Source organism: Notechis scutatus, chromosome 11 (genome assembly GCF_049901735.1).
Source record: "Notechis scutatus isolate UNSWTSFEM ecotype Mainland chromosome 11, rNotScu1.2, whole genome shotgun sequence".
NCBI lineage: Eukaryota > Metazoa > Chordata > Lepidosauria > Squamata > Elapidae > Notechis > Notechis scutatus.
This window is the reverse complement of record NC_142019.1, coordinates 8,795,470-8,817,473: the sequence shown is the minus strand read 5'-3', so window position 1 is coordinate 8,817,473 and position 22,004 is coordinate 8,795,470. Positions and strand designations below refer to the sequence as shown.

General features: G+C 46.8%; 1 protein-coding gene across 1 annotated transcript in view; it reads left to right on the top strand.

Annotated features, from left to right (window-relative positions):
* Positions 1–451: 451 nt before the first annotated feature.
* Positions 452–22,004, top strand: part of SNX1 (sorting nexin 1) — a 33,473-nt gene continuing 11,920 nt past the window's right edge. The window contains 8 exon segments of the mRNA XM_026684090.2: positions 452–577; positions 580–623; positions 6,761–6,863; positions 7,538–7,674; positions 10,084–10,150; positions 14,132–14,175; positions 19,071–19,212; positions 21,341–21,419. Of these exon segments, the coding sequence (XP_026539875.2) occupies positions 490–577; positions 580–623; positions 6,761–6,863; positions 7,538–7,674; positions 10,084–10,150; positions 14,132–14,175; positions 19,071–19,212; positions 21,341–21,419 (704 nt within the window). The 5' untranslated portion in view covers positions 452–489.

The window sequence follows — 22,004 nt, the reverse complement described above, 5'->3', positions numbered from 1 at the left end:
ATGCTTGGCAACTGACTCATACTTACGACCGTTGCTGTGTCCCAAATTGATGTGATCCCCTTTTGCAACCTTCTGACAAGCAAAGTCAATAAGGAAATCCGATTCACTTAATGACCACGTTGCTAAGGTAAGAACGGCAGCGATCCACTTCACAGCCGTGGCGAGAAAGGGGCGTAAAACGGGGCGAAAGTCTCACTTAACTAAGGCCTCGCTTAACAACAGAAACGTGGGACTCCCTTGCGGTCGTAAGTCGAGGACTGCCAGCCTCTATTTAGAAACGGCTCTTAAAGGCAGCGCCGACAGCTGCAAGGGAGGCCACGCCTCTGGCTCCTCCCCGAAGCGCCGGGGCCAAGTCCGGATTGGGCGGCCGGTCCGATTTCCCCGCCTCTCTCCGCCCGCCCGGCCCCGCCCCCTTCGCCATAAATCACCTGTTGCGGCTTCCGGCCGGGCTGCGAGAGGGGAGCCGGAAGTGGCTGCCTCGGCGGCGAGATGGCGTCCGCAGGCTCCCCGGTGGACCGGCTGCCCCCGCCCTTCCCGGTGGAGGCGGAGGCGGCCGAGGCGAGTCACAGCGACCCCAGCCGGACAGCGACTCGGACGGGGAGGACATTTTCACCGGCAACGCCGTGAGTGCCCGAAGTGGGGGTGGGGTGGGGGGCGGTGGCTGCTATGCCCTTTTTTCCGGGGGGGTCGTGCTTTGCAAAGGTCGGAGCCCCCACCCCACCCCTCCCTCGCTCTTGCACCCTCGGAGAAGTTTCCCCAGGCGAGGAACACCGCCCCCCCCCCACTCCCTGGGCTGCTCTCCCGGGACGTTTGTGCGCTTGGGAGGACTACAGCTCCCATCATCCCCGGCCGGGGCCTTGCAAGCCCCAGCCTCCCCTGCGGATAACGATGATCCCCCCACACCCTCCAAACTACGGCAAAGCCTGGAAGAAAGTCGCTTCCCCTCACCCTCGGAAGGACTCCCCTCTCCCCACCCGGGATTTGAACCCCGGGAAGCCGCCCCCGAGGAGTTTTGGGGAGGGGTTGCTTTGCTTGGTCGGGGTGGGAGAGCCGCTTCCCCTCCTCGGTTCCTGGGGAGTTTGTTGGCCTGGCTGGAAAGAGGCTCTCCGGAGCGCGGGGGGGACTGCCTTTTGCAACCAGGCGCCCTTCGGGTGGGGACTTGGCCCAGGATGATGGGAGTGGGAGTCCAGCCCATCCCCGGCTCTCCCTGTATCTGTCCCTTGGGGGGTTTGCAACCTGGGCAAGGCCCCCTCCCGATGCTGTTTAATTTGTTCTGCCCTAGGAATTTGCCTTTTCGAAGCTTGTTTTGCAAAAGAGTTGCAAAAGTGGTTTGTCTGTAGGAGAGAAAAACCTGGACCCGGGTTCAGGGTTGAAACACTGCTTGTTTTGCAACAGGAAACATTTCTCCCTCTCCCCCTCCTCCTCTCTCCCCTTTCTGGCTCTGCACCCCATCTTTGCCTCGTGTTGGCTTGCTTCCCTTGCAAAGGACTTTATATATCACCTTCAGTTGAAAGAATCTGGGTGGTCCAGATTCGTTTTCAGATCCCTTTGTAGAGCTGCCAGTTGTTGTTTTTTGTTTAATTGAGCTGTTGCCCTTCCAGCCAATTCCATTCAAAAAGACTGAAATCCTGGAAAGTGATGTCGTTTTGTGAATTTCCAAATCTAGGCCACAGGCCTGGGGTTGCTTAGTGGTCTCCCAACCCTGTAGCAACCAGATCGGATTCTGCTTAGATTTTTTTAAATCTGTATAAGCCAACTAAATGCTGTAGTTTTCTTCTAAAGTAGTGCAAATATTTAGCCATTTATTTGTTAGATTCATATCTCACCTCTTGGTCAGGGGTTCAAGGTGGCATACACAGTGTTTCCACCTCCCATTTTATCCTCCCAGCAGTAACCCTGAAAGATAGGCTGGACTGAGAGAAGGCCAGAGTCATAAATAAGATTTTTTGGGGGTGATAACATTTATCCTGTGACTTCCCAATCCTAGTCCAATATCTAAAATCTATGCCACAAATACACAGCATGTGTTTACAATTGATAAGCTGCTGGGTAGCTTACCATTTAAAATAATGTTTTGGAATTTTGTTGGGCTTGGTTTTTAAGTTCTGTTTATTCTTTTTAGATGCATTTGTATCTTAGATGTATCTTAGCCTCAGAATAATCTTTTAGTAATTCTGAAGATTTCCCAGAAGTAAAGATGCTAATTCCATAATCTTGTGAATTATATGCTCATAATAGCATCTGCTGTTAAGTGCCAGTAGTAATAAATGGTATCTTTACGGCTGGAAAAATTATCTGAATGGAAGTCTAACAAAATGAAATTCAATGTAGAGAAAAGGAAAGTCCTACTACACTTAGGCAAGAAAAACCAAAAGTACACATCTAGATTGGGTGAAACCAGGCTTAATAGTAGTAACTGTGAGAGGGATCTTGGAGTCTTAGTGGACAACCAGCTAAATAGGAGCCAGCAGTGTGCAGCCACCGCCAAAAAAAAGCGCGAAGGCAATCCTAAATTGCATTAACAGAGAGATACAATCAAGAGAGGTACTAATACCACTCTATAAAGCCTTAGTAAGATCACACCTAGAGTACTGCATCCAGTTTTGGTCACCACATTATAAAAAAAGATATTGAGACTAGAAAAAGTGCAGAGAAGAACAACCAGGATGATTAGGGGACTGGAGGCTAAAACATATGAAGAACAGTTGCAGGAACTGGGCCTGGCTAGTCTAGGGAAGAGAAGGACCAGGGGAGACATGATAGCAGTCTTCCAATATTTGAGGGGCTGCTACAGAGAGGAGGGGGTCAAGCTATTTTCTAAAGCACCCAAGCCCAGACAAAGAATAATGGATGGAAATTGAACAAGGAGAGATTTAATCTGGAAATGAGAAACTTTCTAACAGAACAATCAAACCAATGGAACACTTGCCTTCGGAAGTTGTGGGAGCTTCATCCTTGGAGGCTTTCAAGAAGAGATTGGACTACCGTTTGTCAGAAATGGTGTAGGGTCTCCCACTTGGGCGAGGGGTTGGACTAGATTGACCTACCAACACTGATTAACTGTTAAATCTGAAGTTAAGTTTCTTTGGTCATGTCCCTCTGTCCCTTTGGATAGCAATCGTGGGGTGTGACAAATGGATGGGAAGGGTCTTTAAATGCAGTTTTGATGCAACAGTTATGTCTCAATCTCTGCTCCCCCCCCTAAAAAATAAAAAGTAACATGAATTTCAAGGCAAGGAGAATATAAGGAGACTGGATGCTACAAATTCCAGAAATAGTTAATTGATTGGCAAAGGAGAAAAAAGTCAGGGGATTTGAGGCTGGGCCCCACCCTTGTTTTAAGGGAAAATGCTGAATGTAGACAATTTATGCAATAACTGCAAAAAAAACAAAAGGAATATAGAAGGAGTGAAACTTCCTGTGGAAAGAAACCAAAATTTGACATTTAGTTTCTGACAGTGGGTACGGAAGAGTTATGCACACGTGAACACAACAACAAAGCAGCCTGAAATTGTTTGTTATACAACTTTTCGGGAAAAAGTCTAAAATGTGGGAAGCCCCTCCCATTGTGACCAAAACTGCAGTCATCATGGTCAGCATGCATTATAAGCTCTTTGTGAAAATGCTAGGGGAAGGGCTAACAGAAAACAAACAGTTGGAAGTAAAAGAATTCACCCTTTTGAAATCGTATTATGGAATATAGCGTGCCTGGAAAAGCACAAGGAAAAAAAATAGACGGCAAATCAGTGGGAAAACTAGGACATAAAGCACACAAATCAATCTTTATTCTGTCGCAGAGCAGCAGATAAAACACAAAAGTCAGAATTAATGAGCACAATGAAACTTCTGTTTTTGCAAAGGGGTTAGTGCTAGGAAAGGAGGAGGATGGGAGCACTTTTCCTGACTAAGAAATTTCATTCAAAGGTGGAAAGTTTCCTGACACTCAGTTAACTCTCTGCAAATCTGGGGGAGTGAGCTGCAGCTTCAGAAGAGCTTTAAATGAGAAAGATTCTCTCAGACTAACTCTTCCTACCGTAATGATGATTTATATCAGGGGTCTTCAAACTTGGCAACTTTAAGACTTTGTGGACTTCCAACTCCCAGAATTCCTCCTCCTGTCATGTTAGCTGGGGAATTCTGGGAGTTAAAGTCCACAAGTCTTAGAGTTGCCAGGTTTGGAGACCTCTGATTTATATAATAGCTCAACTCTCAGCTCCATCTTTACAAAGGGAGATGTGCCCAAAAGCTTTCGTGTTTGCAGAAATGTCATTCCAAAGATACAGAATCTAAGAAGGTGGCTGTATGGATTCTCACTGGTTCAGACAAACATGCCAGCTAACTTCAACCTGCAACTCTCTCAGGTGTCACCTGTAAGCGGGGCTGACTTCTAAAACCGGCTTGTTTGACCCACACAAAGCCCTGACTTTTAGCACCCACAGTTTTGTGTCTCTGGCGCCTCTTGGAACTGGGTCACCCTGTTCAGACTTTGGGCAAACTGCAATTATTGTCTTTGGGCAAACTGTAGTTGTTCAGCGAGGCAGACAGCAGCGTCAAGGCTGTCTCCAGATACCAGGGAGTGGGCAGCGGTGGTGGGAGGGTTGAGGGTAAGAAGCAGGGAGCTTTTATAAGCCATGTGCTTGCTTGACAAAGCGGTCTTGGGAAAGGCATTGTTCATTTAAAGGCATTGTTCATTTAGAGCAACGTGCAGGCATTTACCAGGCCTTGCCAGCTATTTGAGAAAAGTAAAACAAAAACATGGGTTCAAATGGGAAAGCTTTGCACAGGGCAGGTATATGGGAAACTTAGGGAAGCTGCCACCTGAGCCTGGAATATCACTATCTGGGGACCATGCGGGTAGTCCTTGACTTACAACCAGAGGTGGGTATTCAGCAGGTTCTGACCAGTTCTGGAGAACCGGTAGCGGAAATTTTGAGTAGTTCGGAGAACCAGCAAATCCCACCTCTGACTGGCCCCACCAACCCCATCTCTTCTCTGCCTCCCATTGAGTCCCAGCTGATTGGCTGGGTCTTCTTGTGTTGCCCTGCAGAGGAGAACGGAGCTGGAAAGCAGGTTAGTGGGGTGGGGAGGGAAAGGGGATTTTGCAGTATATGCTTCACCCACCCACCAAGCCATGCCCACCATACTACGCCCACAGAACCAGTATTTAAAAAAAAATTGAATCCCACCACTGCTTACAACTGTAATTGAGCCAAACATTTCTGTTGCTTTAAGCGGGAGTGTTAAGTGAGCTTTGCCTCATTTTATAACCTTCCTGTAAAGTGAATCACTGCAATGATTTAAGTTAGTAACATGGCTGTTGTGTGAATCTGGCTTCCCCCATTGGTTTTGCTGGCGGGAAAAGTTCGCAAACCAGGATCTGCGTGATCCCAGGATGCTGCAACCATCATAAATAACATGCCAGTTGCCAAGTGTCCGGATTTTGATCCCATGACCGCGGGGATGTTTCAAGTAGTTGTAAGTGCAAAAAAATGGTCGTAAGTCCCTTTTTTCCCCCAGCGCAGTTTGTAGCCTCGTATAACGGTCACTAAATGAACTGTTGTAAGGCCAGGACTACCTTTTATAGGCCAAGATAGCCAAAACTCTTTGGCTAGGTCTTTGTGGTTCGCCAGCAGCAGGTGTGGACGGCTGAGGTCTCAGAGCAAGGGCTCAGATGAGGAGCCTGCATCAGGGGTGGGATTCAAATTTTTTACAACCAGTTCTGTGGGTGTGGCTTAGTTGGTGGGTGTGGCTTGGTGGTCATGTGACTGGCTGGACGTGGCCAGCTCAACATCACTCACATGGAGGCACGCATCTCCTCACCTGGCCTCTCATGACTGTGGGGATGCTGCAACAGTCATGTGAAAAATAGTCATAAGTCACTTTTTTCAGTGCCATTGTAACTTTGAAAGGTCACTCCACACAAACAAAGTACCAGCAAAGGAGGGGAAAAAAACTCCAGAGAAGTTCCTGAGACAGGAAGTCTAGTCCTGCCAAGAATGTAATAAGAGGCAATGGAGAGGCAGTTTCTGTAAGCAACACCAGAATGTTTCCTTCCTGCCTTCCTTACAGGATTAGGCCAGTAATTTCTTCTAACAACCGGTTCTCCGAACTGCTTAGAATGTTAACAACCGGTTCTAGCGAATAGGTGCAAACTGGTAGACTCCCACCCCTGGGTTGCGTGTGATGCAGGGATGGGGCCAGGACCATCACGGAGATTGTGGAGGCTGGCAGCAGTGAGATTCTGCCTTTGGAGATTGTGGAGGTGGCTCCCTGAGGAGCCTGTGCCCGATGCGTGGGCGTGCAGGGCTGCTTGAAGGAAAGAACAGTTGCAGCAGCACGGGCAACTCAGGAGTAAGGCTGCAAGGTAATGGCCTTAAGAGATAAAAGCCAGCCTGAGAAACTGGGATTCTTTGCAGGAAGCAAAGACGTTTTTGCATTCAAGCCTTGTGGACGTTCGGACTATCTTAGTTTGTGTTTGGAGACTCTTTGTGTTTGAAATATTTCTTGGCAACTTTATCTAGTGTTCTTGGCAGCCTTGCACCACCTTGGCAAGGCTCGTTCTTATCAGAGACCATTAGTTTGAAACAGCCTTTTAACCGGGAAGGAACGGAATTCGTAAAGAATCATTAAAAGGTTTTGCTGTTACCTCTGTTTTGTGTTTGTTTCCTGGAAACAAGGTTTGGGGTCAGAACACTACGTGTGTCAATAACCGGGTTTAATTCTGCAGCTTGGAATAACGGCCCCTTCTCTATCCTAATAGAGTAAGCCGGAGCTCCCGAAGAAGGAATCCCCAGTGCCTCTGGAAAACGATTTAAAAACAAATGGCATCCAAGACGAACAAGAAGATGCCGATCTATTTGCAGGTTGGTCGTGTTGCACGTCATGGTGGAAAGAGGGTGATAATTTGTGTTGCCCAACTTGGCGTGACTCCAAGCCAGTGGTGGTATTCTATCGGTTCGGCCTGGTTCTGCCGAGCCGGTAGTGGCGATGAGTAGCGGAGACCAAACCGGTTCTCGTGTGGCCGCGGCCGGGAGAGTGCAGGCTTGCAGGAGGTGAGTTGGAACGCCTCTGCCCTTGTGCAAAGTGCACGTTTGGCACATTCACGCACACAAAGTGTGTGCGTGTGCACAAACGTGCCCACCAAGCCACGCCCAACGAACTGGTGGTAAAACTTTTTTAATCCCACCACTCATCTGAGCGGCTAACAGCAATCGGAGAAATTAACAATAAAAATCAATTACAAAAATAAAGACACAAGATGACAAGAGCAATAAATTAACGCAGGTTGTGGCCCAGAACCAAGTAACTTCCTGTTGCATCTTCTTGGATTTGATTTGTCGATTTCTAAAGAAAAAGGCACTTAAGTAAACAATTCAACTTAGTGATGTGATTCTACCAGGAATATCTCTTCCTGGTCCCTAGAAGTCAAGAAGTGACTTCACTCTGGGATGAAATTCTGCAGACTATCCTCAGTCAGGGAAGTGGAATTTTCATTTTTAAAAACTATCAACTTATCATTCCATTTGTCCTTTTGCAGATGCCACTGTTGAATTGTCCCTGGATAATACCCAAAACCACATAAAGAAGGAGACGACAACAGTGTTCAGTCCTGTCCCCTCTCTAGAAGACACAACTCATTCCTCTTCTAAGCCGCAGTCCAAAACCTACGAGGAGGTAAGCGCCTTTGGGTTTGGCTACTTATCTATTCAGTGTAGCTACTTGTATGTTCAGTGATGTCCTGTGTAATAGGGAATGAGACCTCCCTCCATCTCCTTTCATTTCCAACGCGTTACACAACGATGAGGTGCCACCAAGAACCTTCTCCACAGAAGCCCTGTTCTGACCAAGGCTTTCCCCAACAGCATGAAGCCAACTCCTTGTCCCAATAAACCCCTTTTATTTAGGTTAAAGTGAATTAACCTAACCTCCAGCAAAGTCCCGGCCAACAGTCTTTCAAGATATTTCACAATTACAGACCTTTCTCAGGCTTGGAGAGTTGCCAGGCCGATATCTTTCACATGCCACACTGTAGCAGACAATACTTGGCAAGAATGCAGGAACAGATCTTCACCCAAATGAACTAATTGTCTCCCGCAAAAACCCACTCCCCTTTCGCTACTCTTTTATTCCCTCTGGGAGGGCCCGCTCACCGGTCCACCTGTGGCTTTACTCCCAAGTCAACCCTTGTTCCTTAGCTGTTCCCTTCTTCTGGTAGCTCTGTGCCTGTGCACACTGATAACAGGCTTCAGCTGTTCTTCTTCCCCACTGATCTCCGACTCCGAAGGTAGTGGATAACTGTCGGACGGCCCTGGCTCCATCTCTGCTTCCCGACGCAGAGCCCTCGTCAGCCTTCCCCAAACTCCAGGACTGGCCCATGTTCCTCCCCAACCTCCTCATTCTCCGAATCTGCTGCCAGCTCCACTGGCTGCTGGTGGCTACAACAAGCCCTGACTTCATGGAAATCCCAGTCCAGCCAAAAAAACAAAAAACTTTCTCCCTAAAATAAAGTTAGAGTAGTTGTCATCCTTCCTTTTATTCCTAGAGAAAGGGGCAGATGCCTTCTCCATGCAAAGAAAGGCAAGAGGAGAGCGTTAGCTGTTGGATAGTGTTTTGGGCTTCATGCGTTTCCCACCTTTTAGCACGACTGTTAAAAAAAAACCCTGAAGTTACTTTCGTGCTTGGAGCATGTCAGCAATTCTGCAGGCTGTTGCCTCCCCTTTCCAGTTAGCGTGTTGACTTTTGCCCCTCAAGCTTGAAATACAAAGGTGAATATTTATTTATGCTTTACAGCTCTGACTATCTCCTATCTTTCAGGATATCATTGCTAGGAAAAGCAGCGGGCACGTAAGACACACAAACAAAAGCACAACAAATGCTTTTTTCTAAAAAGCCAGCAGCTAAGATGCTTCCTATAGAATAGAATAGAATGAGGAATAGAATAGAGAAGAGAATGAGGAATAGAATAGAGAAGAGAATGAGGAATAGAATAGAGAAGAGAATGAGGAATAGAATAAAGAGAATAGTGAATAGAATTAGAACAGAAAAGAGAATAGAATAGAATAGAATAGAATAGAATAAGGAATAGAATAAGGAATAAGGAATAGAATGAGGAATAGAATGAATAGAATAGAGAATAGAATGAGGAATAGAATAGAGAAGAGAATAGTGAATAGAATTAGAACAGAAAAGAGAATAGAATAGAATAGAATAAGAATAGAATAGAATAGAATGAGGAATAGAATGAAGAATAGAATAGAATAGAATAGAATAGAATAGAATAGAATAGTGTGGTTGGACACACAAGGAATTGTCCTCAGTGCATATGCTCTCAGTGGACATAAGAAAAAAAATAAAATACATTCATCAAGACTCATAAGAGACAACACTTAGTGATAGTCATAGGATATTAATAAGCAATCAAATCATACTAGGGAACAAATAAAACAATATAAATTGTAAAGATGCAAGCAATGCAGTTATAGTCATAAGTGGGAAGAGATAGGTAATAGGAAGGATGAAAAGAATACTAGTAATACAGTCTTACTGAATAGTTAGGCAGTGTTGAGGGAATTAGTTGTTTAGCAGAGTGATGGCATTCGGGGAAAAACTCCTTGTGTCTAGTTGTTCTGGTGTGTGCAGAGCCCTATAGGGTCGTTTTGAGGGTACTGAGAAAACTCTTTAAAAGGGTCAGTGAGAAGAAAGCGGGAGACAGCTGAGGCTTCTGACGTGGCCCCCACCTGCTTTCCTTATCTCTCTCTCTCTCCACTATTGTGTGTGTCGTACTGTAGGACACACAATACTGACCAGGCTGCCCCCAGGAAGGGAGGGAGTCTCAGGCCCTTTGGCGCCCACAAGAGATCAAAGTTCAGCACACCTTGAATTCCCGTGACTCTGATCTCCCGCCTCTCTGCTTGGAACTGTTGGTAGCTGAGATTCTTGCAGAGCGCGGCGTTCTCATGCCGTTAAACCTCTGTTCCTTTTGAGCCGCCTTGGCCCCTTGATTTCCTCCGCTTCACGCCTCCTCCCTTCAGTAAGGCCCAAGAAAAGTTTCTGACCTCCGTGTAATCTCTCCTTCCCACCCAGCTGGAAGAGGAAGAGCAGGAAGATCAATTTGAACTTTCCGTGGGAGTGAGCGATCCAGAGAAAATTGGTGAGTTGCAGTGAAATGGGAGGCATTTGGCAAGAGTGGTGTGTAGGGGTTTAATTCTGTTGAACGTGCAACCGTTCCCTAAATTCCTTATATCCACCTTCTGACTTCAGCAGTGTTGCTACCTTACGTGTTTTTTTTAGAGCCTTGGACACCAGCCACGTCAGTATTTTCTTCCTGACCTCACCAGTGAGGTTAGTGTGATGACCCAGGGTGGGATACAAAAGCAACAAAGTCACGAAAACAGGTGAAGTCCCTTTAATTCCTTCAACTTGGCTTCAAAGGTCCAATTATCATGGACTGGAGAAAAAAAAAACCCACAAACAGTTGCGGGAGAGAGAAAAAAACTGCCGTTCAAACTCAAAAGACGTATAAATTATAAATAGGAAAAAAACAACACAAACCACATTGAAGCAATTAATGAGACAAGGCAGGATAAGGGCTTGAAGACATCCACAGATATTGAAATACACACACTGGGAAGGATGCCAGAACTCAAATAAGAACTGACAGACTAGAAATATTTTCACGCTTTGCTTCCAGCACTGGCCCATGCACAGTTTGTCCTTTTAAACAGTCCTCACAGCTGCAGCCCATGAAGGGGATCAAGGCCCTTTCCTCCCCCATAGACCAAGCCATTCATGTTTCTCCCTTATCCGCTCCTCCCTGCGTGCCCTAGGATGAAGAGGGGATGGGCCTGGGTCTTTCTCTGAATGCCCAGCCAGCCTGTGCCCTTCCCCAGTTTCCTCCACAACCTCCTGAGCCACACTCCCACTCCCTGTCAGCTGTTCCTCCTCTCCCTCAGAGTCAGATTCTAACGGGCATGACAGTTAGATCCCCCATCAGTAGCATCCTATCCCTCCACCTACATTTGCACAGTGGATTAGGTTCAAAGCAAGTGATCCAAACTCGCCTGTAAAGAACAAGTTCGAATCCCAAGAAGGGTATGGCTAGCTGATGAGAGCTAAATAGCTCGAAATAGATCTATACTAGTCTCCCTTTATTTCTTTGTCGGTAAAAAACAAATTCAACATTAAAGAATGGAGTTTTGATTTCCTCTTTCCGAGTCCAGATCCGATCCTTGCCATTGCAAACTGTAGGAATCTGTAGCTGTAACTGTCCCAAATTGCAAGATTAATGACAGTCAGGAGGGCTACCTCGAAATCAACTCCAGATCCTGCCTTTTCCAGGAAGAACGCTGATCAATGAGTGAAATGTGTACAATTTAGAGCCGTGTTTCCCAAATTTAAGACACGCGGAATTCAACTCTCAGAGTTCCCCAGCCAGCGTGCACGCACGTCTTAAAAGTTGGCGAGGTTGGGAAAAATACTGATTTTACAGCAAAGATAGATCAAGTGAGAGCTTGAGTGGTGCTGTGGCCTAGAGGTGGAACTCTCGCCTTGTAATCAGGAGGCTGTGAGTTCGATCCTGAGTAGAAGCAAATATTTCTCCCTCTGGGCACAGTGAGAATACATCTGCTGAACAAAACTCCGCATTGGTGACAGGAAGGGCATCCGGCCATTAAATGCTCTGCTAGCTCCATTCAGATTCCACCCCGCAAGGGATTATGGGGTCGTTAAATAGATCAGGTGAGATCTGATATGCAGTTGATTCCCCCAGGCTGCCAGCATCTTGGGAGGGGTAGGGGGTTTCCCAAGCCCCCCCCCCCCTGGAAAAAGTACCCTTCTGCATTGGAGAACTTTGCACATTGTCCTTGAAGAAGAAGCAGCAGCTGTCAAACCCGATTGTGCTCAGTGCAACTTTCGTGGCAGCTGCGTAAACAAGTATCCGTCCGTGCAAGGTTATACCAGGGAAACTCTGCGCCTGGAGAATATTCTCTGCTCTGATTAGGCTGGTGGCTGTTTCAAATGAAAGCCATCTGCCCCAAAGGGATCGCTTGGCCAACTCTCAACTTTGTGTCTGTGTGTGTGTGTGTGTGTGTGTGTGTGTGTGTGTGTGTGTGTTCTTCAGCTGCTTTAATTCCCTTTTAACAGCCACTTCATTGTTCAGCGTGGGGCAGATGTGCCCGGCTCCCTCCACACCCTAGCAGTGGAACAAGCCCTTAATTATTGCACCAGCCTGATATTTGTTAGGAAGCGGAGCTCGAATGTGGCTTGGAATGCATCTCTGTTCCACTCGAGCTCTGGATCGATCCACCGGTTGCTTGGAAGTTCTGAGTTGCTCTTTTTGTTTGTTGGTTTTAATGTCAGCTGAAGCAAGGAACGAGATGCTCTTGCTCGGTTGGCATCGGTGGCACATTGATAGAGGGAGAATTCAGCATTGAAGAATGCTCTTTATTATTTTTTTAAAGGAAACGAGGTTTTAGTCCATTTGCATCTAAATAAGATGGTTGTTCTACCCTGGGAAAAAGGGGAAAACTCCACTCAAACTTTGGGAAAGCTGTAAAGCTTCAGGACCCGGAAAAGTTTTTTTCCCCTGAACTCCCAGGATAGACCAGGGACAGCAAACCTTTTCGTTGTGGTGTGCCGAAAACATGCACGATAGCGTGTGTGTGCGATAGCGTACCTGTGCTGGCACCCACAAGGCAATGTGCCCCACCACCTTGCCCGCACTGCGCATGCGCACGCCTCCCAGATGATTTTCAGCCCAATTGACGTGTCCGAAAAAACGGGCCTTCCGGAAATACCAGAAGTGCCCAAACAGGCCCATTTTTCAACCTCCTGAGCCTGCAGAGGCTTCCCTCAAGCCTCTGGGAGGGCGAAAATGGCTTCCCCCGGGCTCCAGAGGCTGAAAACAGACAATTCCGGTATTTCCGGAAGGCCCGTTTTTCGGCCTCCTGGGGACTGCAGAGGCTTCCCTCAAGCCTCTGGGGGGGGAAAACGGCTTCAAACGGGCCGAAAATCGGCTGAGAGGCGCACGCATGCACAGTACAGGTAACTTTGCCTGGGGCTCGCCTGCCTGCACAAATGGCTGTGCATGCCACAGGTTCGCCATCACGGTGATAGACTGACTGAAAGGGAGGCCCCTCTTGAGTTTTGGCACTACGGCCCTTGAAATTTTGTGATTGCCACAAACAGGCATCAGTTGTGCAAAAGAAATCATGTCAATACAGTTAGTCCTCGACCTTACGAACACAATTGAGCCCAAAAGGGATGTTGCTACGTGAGACATTTGTTCAGTGAGTTTGGTCTCATTTTACGACTTCCTTCGCCCCCGTTAGTAAAGTGAATCACGGCAGGGGTTAAATTAGTCACACCGTTGTTAAGTGAAACTGGCTTCCCGTGGACTTGGAACCCCCGCCCTCCTGCAACCATCCAAGCATCCAAATATAAATCATCATGGTGATGCTGCAATGGTCACAAGTGTGAAACACGGTATATTAGTCACTTTTTGCAGTGCCCGTAACTTCAAACAGTTACTAAACTGTTGTAAGTTGAAGACAACCTGTAGTAACCATTTGTGTACTCTGTGTGTGTACGTAAAGGTATGTGTATTGAAGTTTTCAAGCATATTTTTACTCTTAGTGTGATTCTAATGTACGTAAACTGCCTAGATCAGAGGTCTCCAAACTTGGCAACTTTAAGACTTGTGGACTTTAACTTCCAGAATTCTCCAGCCAGCTATGCTGGAGAATCCTGGAAGTTAAAGTCCACAAGTCTTAAAGTTGCCAAGTTTGGGGACCCCTGGCCTAGAGGGGGGAAAAAAACCCAGTTTGGTACAGTGATTAAAGATCGAGTTAAAAACTGCACATATTTTGTGTGGAGTTGGTGACGATTGAGGAAGTAAATACCTGTAATTGTTGAATAAAATCCTGGTTAAAAACATTCTAGATGTTGATTTAAGACTATGAATCATTTCAGAAGTCCCAAGTTGTTAGCAGAAACATCTGTCTTTGGACAAAGGATTCTTCTGTGCTGACAGACGTCCACACAGAAAGCACCTTAACCCCAAATTAACTACTACCTGGTTATTACAGCTTGCTGAAGCCGCGAAAGTCTCAATTTTCTTCTTTTGTTCCTGCAGGAGATGGAATGAATGCCTACGTTGCTTATAAAGTGTCCACACAGGTATGCCAGCTCTCCTTTCTTTTTTTCCCCCCATTGCTGCCAAGGCACCAGGTCCACTTACGTTTTTTCTGATCTTGGGCATTTCCAGGAGTGTGGCCTTCAACTCCCAGAATTCCACCGCCAAGCATCACCACGGATGTGAATCTGGGAGTTGAAGTCCACACTCCTGGAAATGCCCGTGGTCAGGAAACAGTGATTTAAGGAAGAGTATAATATCTGTCTGTCTGTCTGTCTACCTATCTAATCTATCATCTATCTATCATTTATATCTTTCTATCTATCTAAAAGTGAAATACCACTCATGCAGCATCACAAAATGTCCAGAACTGAAAAGCCTGCAAACTTGAAATTTGGCATATGTGTTCCTCTTGGCTTCTAGGTACTCACTAAGAACAAAATGACCATCAGAGCATTAGTATTTCCTGTATTATTATTGTTGTTGTTATTGTTATTATTATTTATTACGCTCTGATGCTAAAGAGTTCTACTCCCCCTCCCCACCTGAAAAGAAATCTGTTGCAAATGCAAAACACAAGCAGAGGAGAGGAGTTACCGTTTCAGAGCAGCAACCAGCTTTAGTACAGAACAGTTGAGCTAAGCCATGCCCAGGCTCCTTGCTGTCTCCTTGCTCACAGCAAATACTGTCTCATTTTCCAAACAGCCCTCAACTCTCACACACTGACAGGACGCTAGCCAGATGAATACTGATGGATGCTGGTAGACAGAAGCAGAAATTTCCCCCCCTTATTTTCCTCCTCAAAAACTAAGCCCGACCACATAGTTTCGGAGTGAAGCAGGGGTATAGAGCTAGTTCTTTTATATCCATTTTCCATTTAAATTTAGATTCCCCCCCGTTTTGTTCTTCCAAAGATATTAACCTTGCAATTTACAGCATGGTTAGAGATATGAAGTGGTTTTTTCACTATTCTAATTATACTCTTCCCTGCCTCCACACACCCCTCCCGAATTCATTCAGACTACAATGGAAAGCGAATTGATAGCAGAAAACCTGATTGTTTTATTCAGCTTCTGTGCGATTCTTTCCAAAAACCAGGGATGTCCTGGCCCCCAGTTTTGTAATCTAAAAGCAGCAAAATTGGAGAGAGAGAGATATGCATGCAGATCTGGGCTTAACCGATTCTTAAAAGTTGTGTTACCCATTGTGTAAGGAGGAGTTTGGAAAGTTTCGAGGACGATGGGTTCCTGTGGCAACGACTGTGATGCCTGTGTAAAAAGCATCCTGCCACTTTATGCAATTACACAACCCACAATGCAAAAATTCCCTTCTCCTCCTCCCCCCCTCTTCCTCTCTCCTCCCTCTCTCCTCCCTTCTAAGATATTTCAGGCTAGGCAGGGGCTACTTCAGAATTGCAACAAGGTGGAGAAAATGCAGGAAATAGTCTGATGGATATGTGTGAACTTCCAAGACCTCAAAAGGATCTGAGGAACCACGGAAGTTGAGTTTTTCTCTGAGGTCAGAGAAAAGGAATGTTAGAAGAGATCTGGGTGAAAAAATCCAAGAGTGTCTCACACACCCCCTTTAAATCCCAGCCCGTTCTTGCAAGTTAAATCTCCCTCTGAACTCCTGCACCTCTTTAAAAGCAGCAACTGTTTTGGCCTCACGATGGCCCCAAGTGTTTGAACTTCGCTAGGCAGCCGGTTTCCTAAAGGAACTTCATGCGCCACCTGTCCAAAAACTCCCATATGGGGGTTCAGCTTCCCGGTCATTTCCTATCTCTCTCTGTGCGTGTGGTTCTGTGTGTTGAGGCTCTTTGTCTTCAGGTCTTGGTGGTGCTCGGAAGGGGGACGTGTGTGTGTCTCTCTCTCTTTCTTTTTTCCCTTTTGAAAGGGGGCCAAACACGTTCTCCAAACAGACAGGTTGTTTCTGAGGATCTCTTATAGCAAAGCCACCCCATGGATGGTCTCCAACAACAGCAGTCAGTTGGAACAATCACCTCATCTGTTCATCTCCTCCTCCTCCGACTTCCCCCTCCTTTCCTCCTCCTCTCATCGTTGTCCTCCTTCTCCTCTCTCCTCCCTGTTTCCTCCCTCCTTTCCTCCTCTCTCCTTTTCTCCCTCTCTCCTCCCTCTCTCCTCCCTCCTTTTCTCCTCCCTCTCTCCTTTCCTCCTCCCTTTCTCCTCTTCCTCCCCTCTCCTTTCCTTCTTTCTTCTCCCTCTCTCCTCCGTCTCTCCTTTCCTTTTCCTCTCTCCTCCCTCCCTTTTTCCTCTTCCTCCCTCTCTCCTTCTTTCTTCTCCTCCCTCTCTACTCCTCCCCTCTCTCCTTCTCTCTCCTCCCTCCTTTCCTCTTCCTCTCTCCTCCCTGTTTTCTCCCTCCTTTCCTCCTCTCTCCTCCCTCTCTTCTTTCCTCCTCCCTTTTCCTCTTCCTCCCTCTCTCCTCCTTTCTTCTCCTCCCTCCTCTTCCTCTCTCCTCCCTGTTTCCTCCCTCCTTTCCTCCTCCCTTTCTCCTCTTCCTCCCTCTCTCCTTCTTTCTTCTCCTCCCTCTCTCCTCCCTGTTTCCTCCCTCTTTTCCTCCTCTCTCCTCCCTCTCTCCTCCTCCTCCTCCTTACATTTGGATGGTGACTTTGGAAAGCCCCTGAGATGAAAGGCTTATTTGGAGGGGATGTAGACAAAAGGGCTAGCAACACCCGTTTTAGGACTAGGAGTCTTTGTTCAATTCTTTTATTTATTTATTTTCCCAAGCTCCTAAATGCCAGACAAGGAGAATTGCAGCTCTTAGAAAATCAAATAGGTGCATTAAGCCTACCTGTTTTGACGCCAAAATGCAGAGATGGGGTGGGGGGAGAAAGAGAGATGGGGGAGGGGGCGAGTTTAACAGGAAGCAGTCCCTCCCCTTACTTTGGCTCAGGTGTGGGAGGGACCAAGCCTCTCCCATTCGCATCTCAAAAGCTCCTGGGCTCGTTTTGATTTCAGTCCTTCCAACTGACCCCCATAAAAGGCAGGTGCCGTCCTTTCATTGATGTGCCTCGCCTTTCCAGCGCGGACACAGCTTCGGTTTCTGATTGGTTACCTTTTGCCAGCTGGCAAAAATACACCTTGTGCCCCTTCCAGATACCTGCATAACTGGGTCAGCGTGTCCTCTCAGCCAGTTGCGTCAAAAAACCCTCTTCCGCGCTTCACGGCTGGCTACTTTTGAAACCAAGACGTCCAAAAAACTTCATCATAGGAATTGGCAATCTTGCCGAAAGGGAAGCGACACGGTGCTTGGCTACACAAAAGCCCCTTGTATCCTGGTTGCACTTGGGTGTCTTCTGGAGTGCAGTAGCTTCCCCTCTAGCATTGTTTTCCCTGACCCTTTAAAAAAAAAAAAAGAAATTAAAATGCATCAAGTTGTCCTTTGAGCCTCCTCGCTCCACCGAGTCCACTCCACAGCGTTGTGGGAGGGAAGGAGGAAAAAAAAAAGGCAGGAGTATTAGGTGCTTTCCACCTTGAGAGAGAATAAAAAACATGGGACAACAATATAATGTATTGCTTCTCGCTAGCCGAGTTGCACGTCCCGCACAATCCTGAAGTGTCTTTTCTGAAAAGTTGTAGGCTGTCCTTTCTTTTAGAAGTCTTAAGGAGAAGAAACGTAGGTAGAAAGGCAGACTTTGTACCTGTCTGAAACGCAGTTCAGATTTTTCACTCCAGATGTGGGTACCTGCATTTGTACCTGTGAGTTAACCTGTTGCATCGAAGTAGGCCCGTCCCACCTCCTACCCCTAGCAAGATTGACTAAAACAAGGTTCTTCCAATTTGGCAAGTTTAAGACTTGTGGACTTCCAACTTTCAGAATTCCTGAGCTCACATGACTGGAGGAGGAATTCTGGGAGTTGAAGTCCACAAAGCTGTCGAGTTTGAAGACCCCCTGGGCTAAAACAATGTTTCTCAACTTGAGCGACATCCTGGCTGGGGTATTCTGGCAGTTGAAGTCCACACCTCCTAAAGTTGCCGTCCCACTGCGCTCAGGTATATCTCTGGCAGATGCTCGTCCAGCTTGAAGCTTTTGAGTTTTGGTCATCTCTGGAGCCATCAAGAATACACCTACTCCCTCTTGTGTGAAATACCCTTCAGATACTTAAGAATCAGAGTCTCTTGTCGTATCATGAGCCTCGGTGGCACAGTGGTTAGAGTCGGTACTGCAGGCTACTTCTGCTGACTGCCAGCAATTTGGCAGATTGAATCTCCCCAGGCTCAAGGTTGACTCCGCCTTCCATCCCTTCCGAGGTGGATCAAATGAGGACCCAGATTGTTGGGGGCAAGAGGCTGACTCTGTAAATCGCTTAGAGAGGGCCGAAAAGGTACTGTGGAGCAGTATATAATTCTCAAGTGCTGGAGCTATTGCTACTGGAGTGGATTTGGGGAAGGTTCAGAAAATTCAGTCTTCTGTCTTTCTCTGCTGAGCTCAGCCTCCCATCCTTACGAGGTGGGTAAAATGAGGACCCAGATTGTTGAGGACAAGATGCTGACTCAACTGCTCAGAGAGGGCTGTAAAGCACTATAAAGCGGAATATAAGTCTAAGTGCTATTGCTAAGTGCAAAGGAAGGAAGGAAGGGAGAAAGGATGGATGGGAGGGAGGAAGGAAGGAAGGAAGGAAGGAAGGAAGGAAGGAAGGAAGGAAGGAAGGAAGGATGGATCGTGATAGCACAGTGGTTAGAATGCAGTATTGCAGGCTAATTCTGCCAACTGCCAGCAGTTCGATTCTCACCAGGCTCAAGGTTGACTCAACCTTCCGTCATTCCAAGGTGGGTAAAATGACGACCCAGATTGTTGGGGGCAAGAGGCTGCAAACTGCTTAGAGAGGGCTGTAAAAGCATTATAAAGCAGTCTATTAAGTCTTAAGTCCTATTGCTATCAAGACTCCTATTTTGCTAACCAGATTCTCCCGTCCCTACAGACCACTCTGCCAATGTTCAGAAGCCAGCAGTTCTCGGTGAAGAGACGATTCAGTGACTTTCTGGGCTTGTACGAGAAGCTTCTGGAGAAACACGCCCAACATGGGATGATTGTTCCTCCTCCTCCGGAGAAGAGTTTAATAGGTGAGAATGCCGGCAGGGGTTTGATTGCCTCTGCTGAGTTCAAACCTAACCGGTAGATCTCGACTTACAATCATTGGTTTAGGGACCAAAGTTACAAAGCGATTGAAAAAAAAAGTTTCTCGCGCAGCGTCCCCCATGGCCACGTGATCGAAATTCAGAGGCTTGGCCACAGACTCACATTTATGACGGTTTTGCAGTGTCCCGGGGTTACGCGACCCCTTCTTACGATCTCCCGAGAAGCAAAGGCAATGGGCCAGAAGCCAGAAAAGTCACAAAGTGGGCAAAACTCACTTAACGACTGTCTCGCTTAACAGTGGAAATGTGGGCAAGGACTACCTGGGGTGGCCTAGCTTCACACGTTACCGCATGACTGTCAACTGAAAAGATACTCCTTGGGTCTATTTAGCTGCCAGAAAAAGAGAGTGGGAAAAAACAAGGCCTTCCTTAAATGCCTAGATAATCACCTCAGCAGCCCAAAGTTGTCAGAGCATAAGAAGGTTATTGGAGAGCATGATGGAGGACTCTTGGAGATGGATGTGTCCCATTGGAGAAGTCACATCCAGGGAGTGGGAGGAAGATCAGGGTCAAGGGGGAAATGGATGGTGTAATTTAGTATCGGCTGCATCCAGCTTAGGCCAACATGGCCACTCCTAATAAATCAATTTCCTTTTCTCTGAAATGCGGCTGGAGACTTTTGATTTGAATGGGGGTGGATTTGTTGGAGCCCTGACGATGACCAGAGTAACTTGGGGATTTATTAGTCCCTAGATGAGATCCGTGGGCCTTGCAAACTCACCTGGCTGGAGGGAAATTCTGAAAGGCAATATCGGGGTAAATTGTTGGGCAGTGCGTCAATTTTAGATATTTGTTACAAACATAATTTAACCCCTGCCTAAGTAGAGGAGGGGACACGGTGGCTCGGAGGCTAAAATGCTGAGCTTGTCAGTCAAAAGGTCGGCAATTCGGCGGTTCAAATCCCTAGCGCCCTGTAACGGAGTGAGCTCCTGTTACTTGTCCCAGCTTCTGCCAACCTAGCAGTTTGAAAGCCTGTAAAAAAAATGCAAGTAGAAAAATAGGGACCACCTTTGGTGGGAAGGTAACAGCGTTCCGTGCGCCATCGGCGTTTAATGACCACGGAGACGCCATCGGACAGCGTTGGCTCTTCGGCTTTGTAATGGAGATGAGCACCGCCCCCTAGAGCTGGAAAGGACTAGCACATATGTGCAGAGGAACCTATACTTTTACCTAAGTAGAGGAGAAGGAAGGGTAAAATGAAATGGCCAGATCCACAACTCCTGAATGTCAAATACACATAGCATTCTATGCACAATTGTACATCCAGGGGCGCACCCCACAATTATCACAAACCAGGTAAGCTGAGCCAAAGACAAAACAGCTCAGTTTCTGTAATTTGGGCTAATGCTCGGGGAAGTATCCCTTTTTTGGGGCCAGGAGTGATGCATAAAATCTTTGGAAAGATTTCACACAACAGAGACACACACACACACATCTATTCAAATGTTCCCTAATCTGAAAAATGAACGGGAATCCCCAAAGGGTACTGTATGGGATTTTTAAAAAGTGATTTGTCTCCTCTCTCCAAGTTCAAAAGACTTAAAGGAAAGACTGTTTTCAGCATCTTTTCCCCAACCTGATGCTCTCCAAATATACTTTATAAAGTAAAGAATGAGTTTTGACTGATGTGAGCTGCTCATTGGTAGAACTAATAGTTTTGACATCCCCAGAAAGTGCTATATAAAACATTGCCTCAAACATCGAGAGCCACTGCTACTCATCAGAGGTCTCCAAACTTGGCAACTTTGAGACTTGTGGACTTCAACTCCCAGAATTCCTCAACCAGCCATGCTGGCTGGGGAATTCTGGGAGTCAAAAGTCCACAAGTCTCAAAGTTGCTAAGTTTGGAGATTCCTGTTGTAGGTAAAGTTAAACTCTATGGCTTTGGAATAAGCTAGCAGGCTTTAAGAGGGGTGGACTTCCAATTTCCAGAATTCTGCGAGTCGAAGTCCACAAGTTGCCAAGGTTGCAGACCCCTGATCCAAATTGAACCCCTTGTATATGCCCTATAGGTAACTTCAACCCCTTTGTTTCTCTTTTTCTCTTGTCCCAGGGATGACCAAAGTCAAGGTTGGAAAAGAAGACTCTTCCTCCACAGAATTCCTAGAGAGACGAAGAGCTGCCTTAGAAAGGTTGGGGGGTTTGTGTTTCTCGTTGGCGGGTGTTGTAACCATTAAGGTGGTGCAATGGGTTCGTTACTCTGGGTAGGGGAATTTGCCTCGTAGGAAGACGCTTACAAGCTCGCCCAAGGTGTGATCAAGGGGAACAAAAGGTCCAATGCATCTCAAATCTCCCCAGTTGTTTACTGCTGGTGGTCCTCTAGACATCAACCTGTGAAGGATTCTCATTTGCGTTCCAACCCAATGGGAATGAATCGCAGGAGAACGTCCCGTTCCAAAATCCTTCAGAGATTTTGTTCGGTAGGGCTGTTTCTCTGATGGAAATCGTCCTCTGGAACCTGGCCTCAGGGCTCCTGAAATCTGATCCTCTTGTCTGGAGTGGATTCCAGGAGAAAACGAGGTCTGAGGAAATTCACCCAGATGGAAAATGGCTTCTAAATCTTTCCCCGAATACGGAAGAGAGAAGGGGAAGCCACCCAAAAAAAATCCCAGTTTTCTTTCCTGTTTTTTTTTCTTTTCATAATTCCAGTTTCAATGGACACGTCACACCTCCCTTAAGGATAGTTCGGTTCCTGGTGGAACTGTTTTCAAGCCACC